The following is a 12,911-nucleotide window of genomic DNA, read 5'->3' as shown; positions in this document are numbered from 1 at the left end:
AGTATATATTTAGGTTTTCTTGAAATCCGTCCCGGAAGATGTCTGGTGCCTACCTACACTAGCCGATGAACAGATAGACTTTGTGTGAAAGCATAAGCTCTACGCATAGATTAAATATGTTAATCGAAAAATAACCTTTGGACGATAAAATGTTACCTAAATCACACATAAACCTAACTAAATCGGGGTTATTTAAGTTTTGAGGTTATTTCACATTTTTCTCAATATCTTGAAAACCCCTGTTTTTATCACAAAAAAATCAATTGGTAAAAATCTTTTGAATATCGAAGAACCCTCCAAAACCACTCTGGCATTGACGCAACACTGTACTGTGGTCCATACTTTCATGGGCATTCTCCTTTGGCACAGACAATCTTAAGACCCTGAGAAAGAACATAGGCTACTTTTTATTGCGAAATATGTGCCACGGGCGAAGCCGGGGCGGACCGCTAGTTCAGAGATAAGTAATTAATATTTTTTCTATTCAAGGTTTCCATGTCTGGGCCGTGAAGAAAGGGAAAAATTATATTTTTTCTAAAAAAGGCTCAATTTGTAAGGAATAAAACTTCCCATAGCCCTGACTGAACCTAAAACACGAAAAAAATTAAATTATTCCATATGACGTCACTATTTACATCATCCTATATTATATGCCAGATATTGTTAGCCCCGCGTAGTAAAGTCAGTTTATACCTAAAATAAATATTAAGTAAGTACAAAGAAAATTTCAAGTCAACGTGCATGTAAGGAGTGACACCCAATAAAATAGACAGAATGAAACAAAGTGTCGCCTCTATAGCGGTGAGTCAGTGACATCGCATAATCTATGACTGTCTAGCCGTCATTCGCGCGCCCCGCGCCGCCGCGCTTGGCGCACAGATTTTGTTCGTGGTGTCTGCTCCATATTAATATTATCTCAATGTTAACATTATGATTTATTCATCGAATATATTTTTATTTTGAATTTATCACGGAAATGGTGGGATTACATATTCACTTCTATTTATCGTGACCACAGTATGCCACCCGAAATAGTTTAAAATGAGGTCTTATTATTAGCGTTTTGTGACAAGATTACATTTTATTATGCGTAAATGTGGGTTATTTAGATGATATGCGCCAAAACTAGATTCAAGATGGCGGCTGCTCATGAACACAACGCGCCCACGCATCAGCGTTGCTATGGTAACGCATCACAGAATACGCGACAACGATGTATATTTGAAATTCTAAAGTTTTCTTTCGTATCAAACTTCAGAGCCATCCAAACTATTTGGCGCTAACCATGCAAAACGTGGTTATTCCATAATTCGAGTAGTGTCTCAAAAAGGGTAAATATCTAAGCACACAACGCTAATACGACCCTATTAAATAATTACAAACTCAAACGATGCTTAATTTTGTGTTTATGTTTAACGATAAACTCAAATTTAAGCGTCGAAGGAAAGGGATTACATTTTTTACAAAAATATGTTTACTGAAAGACAATATTGATATAATTATCTTTCATCTAGAGGAGGAACATATTTACAGTTCTATATTACAATTATTTTAAAATAACAATACATTAGTAGATATTCGTTAGTATTTTTTAGGCTCTGACAAACAGAATGAGATTGAGTTGGTTGAAGGAATATCTGTTTTACAAAGCCTTTATTGTAGTCTGTGACAAATTTTATAGCGGCTTTAGTTAAAAAATAAAACCGAGTATTCACGTCAGCTATAGCGCATTCAATACATTAATAGTTTCGCCAATACATACTTATTTTAATGTATTAAATGCACAATGATAACAGGAAGTAATTTTCTTAAAAAATTAACCCTTACTTATTTTTTTTCTGATCACCAACCACATTCGAATAAATTAAATAATTATAAATTTCTTTTACCAAAAAATCAACGTAACTCATATAATACCAGCATTATGTTTTAAAAAAATATTACCACAAACCAAAATAGGTAGATTTTTCGTCCATAAAGTTTATCACAGACTATACAAGAAACCCATTTGGCGGTAGATACACAATTGAGCTAAAAAAATAAATTCACACACAATTTAAATGTCTATCACAGTTAGGTCTAATACGAGAATTAAGCGTTTTGTTCGTGACGTTGAGATAGCATGATGAGAGAAAGAGATGGAAATAATTTCATTGTGATATTTTGTTTCTACAATGCAGCCCTTAGTGATAATATGTCATAATCAATAAGTTATTCGACATAAAAAGTTTGCAATATTGTTAATCAAATCTGATCAAAACATCGATACATTATTAATTTAGACCCTATCCTACCTTAATGACACAGAACTCATATGATATTTTTTTTAACACAGTACATAACAGTGGCAGTAAACACAGTAGATAAGAGTGGCAAATTTACTCGAAGTAAAATAAAGTACAAAAAATCATACAGACCACAATCGAGAAGAAAATATATGCACCATAAGCATTATTATGGATAAGGAAATATGAACAGTACAAAGAAAATACACAAATACATGTGCTACCAATTGGAAACTTAGTAAACTATCATATTTTTTTGGAAGTTGAAGAATAAGTTGGTAAAATATATTATAATAGATATGGGAACTTGATTATTATTTAATGAATATAGATATTTGTAAACATTATAATAGATTAAATTCTCTACTTTATTGAGAATAATTATTTGATTTTATGCAAGTATATTCGTAGTAGTAGTTCCAGGAATAAATTTTGTTCATAGATTTAGTCATATAGGAACAATATTATATAAGGTAGCTCAAAACATCACATTTCTATAACCTAGATAATTAGAAATTCTACGCTTTATTCTCTATTTTACTATAACCACAATATTTTACCAATGACTAATGAGATATGCCTTTAAGCAAATTTTTCAAAATTCCTCATAATACCTATGCATTATTATTTCCAAAATCAAGGTCACCAAATTCTACTATTCCAAAGTTACCATAGATATTAGACACCCTAAAAACAAATATCTGATGAATATGGCTAATATTGGAAGTTTATTAAATTTAATACACAAGAGACAATATATTTAAAATCCTTTAGATATTTATCTTTTCTTTATTCAGTTGAAAATTAAGGCAAGTCTATTGCTTTATTTTATAATTTTTCTTAAAATAGAAAGCAAATTAAATCCAAGACTGCATTCAGCACAATATTTTTCATTATTTACCTACCACAGAATCCCGCCATTTTGCAACTGTCAAACCATACGTCAAAGTCACATTGACATTGACGTTTCGACCTCTCAGTGTTGCCAACCTCACGAACAAAACTCGAGCCGTCCACACAGAATAAGTTCCGCGAAACCGATTATGTGTTAAATGTAGAATATAATGGCGGGTATTTGACCGTCCTCGACGGAAGTGCCGTTGTTGTTGCCGGCCGCGTAAGAGAATTGGAAAGCGACCTTTTCACCATTGTTGCAGTCGACGGTTACACGGCGAAGCCCCTTCGTGCCGTAGTATGAGTCTGTGCCCTGGATTAATAAAAATAATTCAAATAAAATGTAGTAATTATAGTAGAGCCATTTTAATAGGCAACATTTGACAGTTCAACAAAATTCAACAACGTAACCTAGTAACGACGACATACAATAACATGATATTTCGTTTTGTTAGAACTGCACATTTGCTTAACTTTTTTTAATTACGATTACATATTTATAATAATAATGACCGATACAAGTAATTTTAAGATTTCATTTTACTGATAAACCATCCTAAACATAATAAACAATTTCTGAATTGAAGAACTGACGTCGCTACAATTTTGTGTCAATAAACCTTTTTTCTTTTTAAATACTAGAGACGTTACTCTAAAAATCGAAATCTGACATCTAGAATCGAATGCATTGATTACTTGTGAATAAAAATCATCATAAATTAATAAATTCGATTGACAAATGTTTCAAATCCGTATCGATTAATACACTTTAATCGATGTTTTTAAGCAGGTTACCTCTCTTCGAAGATAAAATTGATAGACGTCAAATGTTGCCTATTAAATTGGCTCGACTATAGTGTTTATATTAATTTATGTCATGTAATCAAAATATGAATTTCTGATAGAATATAATCTTACTTTGAACGGAGCAAAATTCAAATTCAAATTCAAATTCGTTTATTCAAACAAACTTAACCTAACCTTAGAACTAAATACATTAGGTGTTGTACATATTATGTTTAGTGATAGGTATGTATCAATCATCGGATCAAGACTGGCATCTTTGCTAGGTTACCGAGAAGGTAACCTGTATTAAAGATGACAGTTCCTTCCCCATATAATGTATATAATATGAAAAAAAGAAAAACATCTCAGGTGGTCATCACAATAATTAAGTCAACGAATTTGTTTTTTTAAATTGGGACATAGATAATATAAAAGAAATTAACTAATAGGTATCTTAAGTTACTTATGAACATGAAAGGAGTCGAGTGATTATGTGTGGGCATAAGTTAGTGTATGTGCATGTGTGTATTGAGTATGTTTGTGTAATTAAGATTTCATTGAAGTGTCATGATTTGATTACAATAATTTAATTATGAGTTTTTGATGTGGCGCCTCTTACTGGGAAATTATAATCGACATACAAGTGAGTTAAGTACCTATATTATGAAGTCGGTTAAAAATTACCTTTAATTTAGCACTGGCAATATAAGAGGTATTGGGCAGTATCTCCACAGGCTCCTTGAACATTGCTCTAAAGGTGTCATCTGTGCCGTCGCAGCAGAAAGTCGTTGTATTCGAACCACAAACTTTCTTTGTTGCTAGATGTATTATCTGTAACATTAAATGTTTTTAAAACTGATATTCATAAACAGAATTTTTACAATTAACTTAATTTTTAGTTACAATAAGCTTTATTATAATTAAATTATAAGCTAGTGTATTCTGCTTTGTTTCAATTTGCAAAAATGATTACACAAAATATTACGAATACACTTGTTCATACAAGACAACAATAATTAATATATCAATTCATTCAAAGATAGTTCATCTCATATCCTGTTTACATGAGGATTATATTTGCATAACAGTAAGTTTTTTGAATTTTGTGGTACAGTGATTCATGTTTATTTGTTTTGTTACACAAAAATGTCATAATCTAAATATAGAAAAACTTCATCCAACCTGCAAATGCACTTCATATTCACTCGGCCCAAAGTAACTGCCGTACAATCCAAAACCGACCACAAAAATCCTCTGATCGACTGTAAACCTAATTCTATCTGTTGTCCCACTGTATCCCCAGCGTGACTCTGTTTGGGAAAACCTGTTCACTGTCAGCTCTTTACCAGTCATACAACACCTTGGTGTATCCAGAAAGCCTACGTTCGGTTTCGGATTGACTGTAAAGTATAGAAAGAGTTGGACTATCTCTCTATCATCAAGTAAACCGCTCTGTGCAGGGCCCATTGCAAATTCTTCTACCGACATTAGTGGGAAGCGTATCGCGTGGAAAGCTCTGCCGAGGACCATTCTTTGGTTGTTCGGAGTAACGGGCAGTTGACGTCGAATGCATTCAGCTTCTGACCATCGGAGGACTGCGGCGAAGATTTTCGCTTCTCTTATACGCAGTGTATCTCTGGAATGTAGAAAATTAATGTTTTCGTTATTTTGTTAAGTATGTAGTTTCACATTTTAATAAATATAACAGAAACAGGAAAATCAGAATACTATTATTAGTTTAATTTAATTACCAATGATAGATAATAAAAATAGTCCTGAAAAAATCAATCATTAAAGTTTTTGGTTCAACACTTTTAAATAAAATACTTATATTTAAGATTTTTAAATATTGTTTTTCTTAGGGCCGATTTTTCAATGCCCAGATAAACAGTCTGATAACTACCCCTCGAATAGATTTATTCAATTGCTTATCTAACTCATAACGGCTCGCCTATTTTTCAATCGTGATTTATTTGATGAATAACTATCTGACCAAATATTTCCATATTGGCAGCTCTGCTCTTGGAGTGGCGAAACAAACATATTAAATTAGTCAGGTTAGAGCGGGATAGAGTCAACTTGCAATATGTCAACAACCGTCATTATGACTCACGTCAGGAGTGCATTTTAAGTTTATCTTGTGTTCTATGATTGTTGATTATTGTTTTGATTCGAGTAAAGAGTTTTGATTAAATTTGTGTTAAAATTTATATATTTTACGATGGAAACGACATAAAGGCAGCGTCCCGGCAAATTTTCAATGGTATGATCATCAGTAGGTACTATCAAAAACATCAATTTCAATATGATTTTAATTGATAATTATTTTATAGAAAGAGGCTTTATTGTAAAAATTCTACGCTCTATGTTATTACATACGAAAATATCCCAAATTTGACGCGTCAGTTGTCAACTCAAACGTCTAATCGTCGAATAGCACGCTATCTGGCCGTTGGAGCAGCAGATAGATTTATTCCTCAAATAACGTAGTTATTCGATAGATAAGTCCTATTCGTCTATTGAAAAATTGAATATTTTGTTAACTGACGAATAAAGTCTATCTAGCTGTTTATCTGGGCATTGAAAAATCGGCCCTTAATTATGTAAATTGAAATCTACAAATAAATTCATTATAAAAAATTTTGAATATGAAATACCTTTCTAACACAGCATTTAAAGTATCCTGATCTATATCAGTAAATCCTTCAGCATTAACGGCATCTGCTGTATTTTTATCAATCATTTCCAAGCACAGAGCAGCCAGCTGTGGCTCATCGAACAGCCTTGCTTGAGTTAAGAGAAGGAATGCATTGTCTGTACCTAAGTTGCTCTTTAAAAAATCCACACAGTGCTCCTCTAGAGCCGCGACCGCATACTTCTTAGCCGTGTACAACGTCGTCATGACGCTCTCCGGTCCAATACGAACCTCATCTGAATATAGGAACTTGAGTAAATGAAGGAAAGCAGCAGGCTCCACGTCCGGCAGTTCCACCTCATCCGACTTCGTGGCCAGCACGCCGTTGAACATCGCGTCGAACACGGCACTGCCTACCGATAACACGAATTTGTGCGCGGGTATCACTTGCTGATTTGCGTCCTTGCCCACGATAAAATGTACGTCGGACAATATTTCATTATTGAATAGAAATGATAAGCGTTCCTTTACTGTGGTTTTCGTCGCCTGCCAATTGTGTAAACGCCCTCCGGTGTTGTGTATAGGCAAATTTTCTATGGCTGATGATGAAGGTGTGGGCTCACTCGCGTGCCCCATCTCTTCCTCAGATCTACCACTTTGCCTCGCTTGTTGGTTTGAAGGTAGCATGTTTTGAGGGGGTAAATCTTCTCCCCCAGCCTCTTCTACCCTCACATTCAACAATCTATTGACAATTTCATTCTTAGACCCAGAAGCCATAGTTATCAAACATGGGACGAAACGCCGGTAAATTCGCGCACTGAGATATGTTTTGACACTACAAGAAAATTAGTGTAACGATTAGGAATTAATTTGGGAGTATAATTACTAGGTATTTATAATGTTTAATGCATTGTGACGATTTTCGACAAAATATTCTGTTTTTGACAAGCAGTCACAAATGTCATTTGTCAAATTGGCATAAAAGGCCCTACTCACGGTTCAACACAACCCACAATCTGCTGACACAATTTGTTGAAGTCGCGATTGAGCGTTCTCTACTCACGATTCATCCAACCCTCAATCTGCTGATACAATTTCATTCCGCGATTGCTTGCCACAACGTGTGCACGTCACGTTGATGCCTGGCCTGATGCTAAACCTCAATGCAATAATACGCATTATTAATGGATATACTAATTTATGAAATATAAGATAATTATCTTTGTAAAGCTTGTATTTTTTCCAATTTTATTGATAGATTTCAAGGGCTATAAAGTATAAACGGCTATAAAATATAAACATCTTCCTCAAATATGTAAAAATGTCTTTCCCGCGTTTATCTCAAAACCGCCATTTTGCGATTACTGCGCAGCGCGATTGAGCCGAGATTGGAGCAATCACAATACTCACGATTCAACACGCACACAATCTGCTGAGACAATTTGTCGGGTTGCTTCCGCGCCGATCCAATACACAACATGTTGGGTTACGCCCCCAACGTGCCCTCAACTATACTATTCACGACACAATCTGTCAGCTCACTGCAGATTGTGTCTACAGATTGTTACTGAAATTGAATCGTGAGTAGGCTACTTTAGCCCCTAGGGGAATCTGTCAAAAGTCGAAGAGCTGCTTATTTACAACCACATTTACAACGGGCACTATTCCACTCAAATTCCACTTTGACGATAATTTTTAAATTATCTTCATAATAACTGCTTCTGATTTTTCCATTAAATAAAATGGATAATCCACTCTGAAAGTATGCATTAACAGTATGAAATTCGTTTCTCGCTGTTGCATTTGATAACCTTTACAAACCACTTTCAAAAATTATACGATATTAATAACAAATTTTATGAATTATTCATAAAATTTGTTACGTTTCAGATTATTTTTACCACAATTTTTAGCATGCAATTCAAAAACATGGGGGTTAGCATTATACCTGTGTAAATGTTAATTACGGATGACGATTTTTTATCAGTCCTTTTAATGTGAGTAGTAAATTGGTAAATTTTTATAAAAAAAATAAAAGTGTAAATTCCATTTTACACTTTTCTTTTTATGAAAATTTACTACTTCAGACACAGATCACAGAAACTAAAGGACTTCAGACCTGCGTCTAGTATAATGTATGCATTAATATGTTCTCTCTTATCTTCTCTCTCTTCTTTATATCTATACAAATATTATAAAGAGGAAAGGTTTGATTTTTTGTTTGTTTGTTTGTATGAATTGAATAGGCTCCGAAACTACTTGGCAGATTTGAAAAATTCTTTCACCATTCGAAAGCTACATTATCCACGAGTAACATAGGCTAGGTTTTATCCCTGAAATCCCACGGGAACGGGAACTATGCGGGTTTTTCTTTGAAAACGCGGGCGAAGCCGCGGGCGGATAGCTAGTGTATTTATAAAATTCTAGTTACCATACCCCTGCGATACCTCCGAAACGGCTGGACCGATTTTCGTGAAATTTTGTGTTCCTATTGGTTACTTAGAACAACTGAGAATCGGCCAATCTCTTTTACATATCCCTTCTCTTAATAGAGACTTGACTGACTTAAAAATTAAAAAACAAAAATGTTTATTTATTATAATTTATAGGTAATATAACAGTTGAATCTACGCAATTTTGAAATTACTTTCGTATTTTGTCATATTATATTTCAAATTAAAGTGAGTGTGTAGCATCTACTTATAACTTCATAGGAAATATGACTATAGCTATATAAAATGGATTTAATTCAAACAATGCTGTTTTAGAAGCATCGTAGATAAACTGATTAAGTTGGAATATTGTAAAATTAGTATAAACTTATAAAAGACTTCACCTTTCAGGGTTGAAGGAGCTTAAATGAAACGCAATAAGGGAAATTACTGACGCTACATACTTCACTTATGCTTCGTAAAATACAGTTTAACATACTGCCATCAACTGAAGAATTATTATATAGGATTTTAACCTCTATTTCTTTACTGCTAAGTGATATATTTCTATGAACACTTGAGGATACAATGCCGTACTCTTTAGCAGGGTTTCCGTGATATCTTCACGTGTATGTATTCTGTGCCTGGAGGTTTAAGCCGCGTATACATTACGTTTTATGGTTATTGAGATTAGAATTTGTATAAGAAAGAATGAGTTTTAGTTTCAATTTGAAGACTGTGGTAGGTATAGTGGAAAGGCCTTTAATAAATTGCCAAGGAGTGTTTGATTTTCAGTATTCGATAATAATTATATTGCGTCATGAACTAAATGTTAATAGTGTTTATATAGGACTTGTATCTAAGTATATTAGTAATAATAATATTTTTTTTTCGTTAGTTAGGTAATGGTTAGGTACATATCTTTACCGGCCTGTGTTGTGCTCAAGCCGTGAAAGTGGAAGAAAGAGACAGGCTAGGTTTATTTAGTTTATTATTGTTTCGAACAGCCTTGAAAATATAACTTATGTTTTAAAAGTATACCGAGAAGAAAATTGTAGATTCAAGCTCGCTTTTTCTTCGCTAGTTGTACATTGGGGAATAGTTGCTTAAATTACTATTTTCCTTCGTAATACAACAGATTCACTTGAGACACATTTTATTTTATTTATAACGTTGTGAATGCATTTATTCTTATACTGCACTTTTTACTCAGATCAGTGTGCCTAGTGCGAGTTTTCATCGAGTACGAAACGTTACTATCGCGTTTGCGTCACAGCCGAATTAGTATGGGAGTGGTATGGGAAATCGAACAGCGCCCCTAGCGGACGTATGGGGAAGCTTTGATTCCCCATACAAATTTCGCTGTGACGCAAACGCGATAGTAACGTTTCGTACTCGATGAAAACTCGCACTAGGCACACAGATAGAGTATTTACAACATAGGTACCTACCTACAATTACCTAGAGTTTCAGGTAAGTATCTAGTTTTTTAATAGTTAAAAAACTAGGTAAGTACTTGACTGACTAATGGACTTTTAATAAATGCAAATAATATTTTTAAATAGTACAGAGGGAAATAACAGGACTATTTAGCTTAATACATCCCTATGCATACTGCGTCTTAACTCTTAGTACCTATGTATTATTACAACTTTTTATTAAAACATTTCTCTAAAACCATAGCAAGAAGTAACTATATACATATATTATGTTCTAGCAGAGAAAATATAAAAAAGCGTTTTAATTTCCACGTATAATTTATTCAAACGCCTGTGCAGTGCAAGGAGCGGGCTGTTACTTTATTCAATAACAAAAATTAATGTTTAATGAAAACAATCCTTTACAGCGCTACTAAAGAAAGATACAGCACCGCTTTATTGCCACAACTGCGTCCCGCTCAAATAAGAAGCCTTACGAACTTATAGACGCTCCTTTTTATGTATCTACTAGCGGTCCGCCCCGGCTTCGCCCGTGGTACATGTTTACGTTTTCTCTACATAAGAACCATCCTCGTACTTGAAGGAATATAATAAATAAAGAATTATCGAAATCGGTTCAGCCGTTCTCGAGTTATGCGCTTACCAACACATTTTGCGATTCATTTTTATATACTTATAAGATTTTTGAGCCAAAAGATACAAGGGGCTAATATAGAAAATGTTATTTCTAAATCTATGTTTCGTTTTGATCTTAAATTTCTTGAAAAAAAATATACAAAAATACCAATCTGATTTTTAAGTTGCTAGGTAGATTTTGATTGAATACTAATAAGAATACTAATAATACCTATAATTAGTAGGTATGGTTTTAATTGACTTCACCATCTACTCCAATGTAATGTCATTACAACATTATTTTTTGATGTGTAGAATGCCTGTAGGTATACCGTATAGTGTACACGTGTTTATAGGTAGTGTATGTTCGTTTTAATTTCACCAGAACGCTCCATAAAACTGTAACTCAGATCCTTAGAAGCGCACGCTAAAGCAATTTAACATTGAAGCTTTAATGCAACAAGTCTAATCTCAATAGGTCTACAGCATATTTCGTACGTCACGAGAGACGCAAGCGCGCAACGGTCGATTCAGCTAACAGGTATCCAGCCCGGCAGTCCAACTGTCGCCCGCGACAGGGGAACACTACAAACCCTCTCTGAAGCCTGGAGCTCAAGGAACCCACCCTGTCATGACAGACTAACGCGTTAATACAACTTCCACTCATAAAAACCCTCCCCGCAATCTATAGCGCCTAAAATAATATGTGAGCAAAAATTAGTTTTGCATTATCGCGTATTGCGTTTACATATTCAACAGGCGCTCAGCATTTGACTAGTGTAAATATAGTTGAAATTTTAATGTTGATCCTTTTTCTATACTATTGTTGATGTTTCTAATGTATTGTCTATTAATCTAATCTGAGTGCTATTTAATTAAGTGTCTAAGCGTTTTGAAATGTTGAGCTTACTATCGATCTAGACTATTAACAAGTGCTTAGCATGAAGTATTTACATAAAATAAAGTTTAGAGTCATCTTCAAGTGAACGGTAAGTTTAATTTTTAAGTATAGACCCTAAGTATTAACATTAAAAGTACAAATAAATAGAATAGGTATTACAATTGGCCGTAGATAAGCAAAAAGGATCCAACCCACAACATGACCGAAAATGAGTTAAATATACCAAACTGCTCGTCTAGGTCTATATTTTCGATTAGCAAAAACAATCCAAGTAAAATATGAATATTTTGACGTTAAATTGACACTGGGTACCAACCCACATGTATGGAGAAGCTATATTTTAGTTTCGTAAAAACAATCCATTCTTCTTGGATCATATTGTAAAACGCTCAGTCTAAGAAACTAACACAAAACTAAAATGTTTAAAAAAATCCAAAAGCATGTGGATCCTTTTAGATATTTAATTTTTATGATATTATGATGCAATAGATAAATCACTAAAAAGATTCAGAAAGCATGTATCTCTTTTGTTAAACTGAATTTTGTAGAAATGTATACTGGTTTAATAACAAAAACGATTCAGAACATTTGGATAGACTGAATATTATGTATTTAAAGCTTGAGGCGTTAGGCATGCATTAAGTTCACACTCCAAGTATCTTGATCGGGTCACACATCTTTGCCTTTTTTATACCGATTTTTCTAAAATAGAAGCACTTCGAAAATACCTGAAAAAATTTACGAAGCTGACGAACATGTCGAAGTAACAAAAAAAAAAAAATTACTCGCACAACTATCGATCACGCGCTCATGTGATCTTTATTACCTTTATTCAAGAATTGCCTATAGAAGACTGTAAGGTTTGTTGGGGATATAAATTATTAAGACTGAAATCGATTGTATGCGCACCTCCATCGACTAAAC

The 12,911-nt window shown here is 33.8% G+C and overlaps 2 protein-coding genes across 2 annotated transcripts in view; one reads left to right on the top strand and one right to left on the bottom strand.

Annotated features, from left to right (window-relative positions):
• Window positions 1-928: 928 nt before the first annotated feature.
• LOC123698491 (BTB/POZ domain-containing protein 2-like) lies at window positions 929-7,418 on the bottom strand. The gene is made up of 4 exons (XM_045645135.1): window positions 6,623-7,418; window positions 5,148-5,601; window positions 4,650-4,796; window positions 929-3,492 (listed from the first exon to the last, which is right to left on the bottom strand). The coding sequence occupies exons 1-4, from the start codon at window positions 7,375-7,377 to the stop codon at window positions 3,334-3,336; spliced, it is 1,515 nt and encodes a 504-aa protein (XP_045501091.1). The 5' UTR covers window positions 7,378-7,418; the 3' UTR covers window positions 929-3,333.
• A 4,644-nt stretch (window positions 7,419-12,062) lies between these two features.
• Window positions 12,063-12,911, top strand: part of LOC123698741 (ras-specific guanine nucleotide-releasing factor 1-like) — a 32,880-nt gene continuing 32,031 nt past the window's right edge. Inside the window, exon 1 of the mRNA XM_045645490.1 lies at window positions 12,063-12,075. The gene's annotated coding sequence lies outside the window, so the exon portion shown is untranslated. The remainder of the gene's footprint in view (window positions 12,076-12,911) is intronic.

The sequence above is a fragment of the Colias croceus genome, chromosome 16 (assembly GCF_905220415.1).
Source record: "Colias croceus chromosome 16, ilColCroc2.1".
In the NCBI taxonomy this organism is placed as follows: Eukaryota; Metazoa; Arthropoda; class Insecta; order Lepidoptera; family Pieridae; genus Colias; species Colias croceus.
This window is presented reverse-complemented; position numbering and strand designations above follow the sequence as displayed.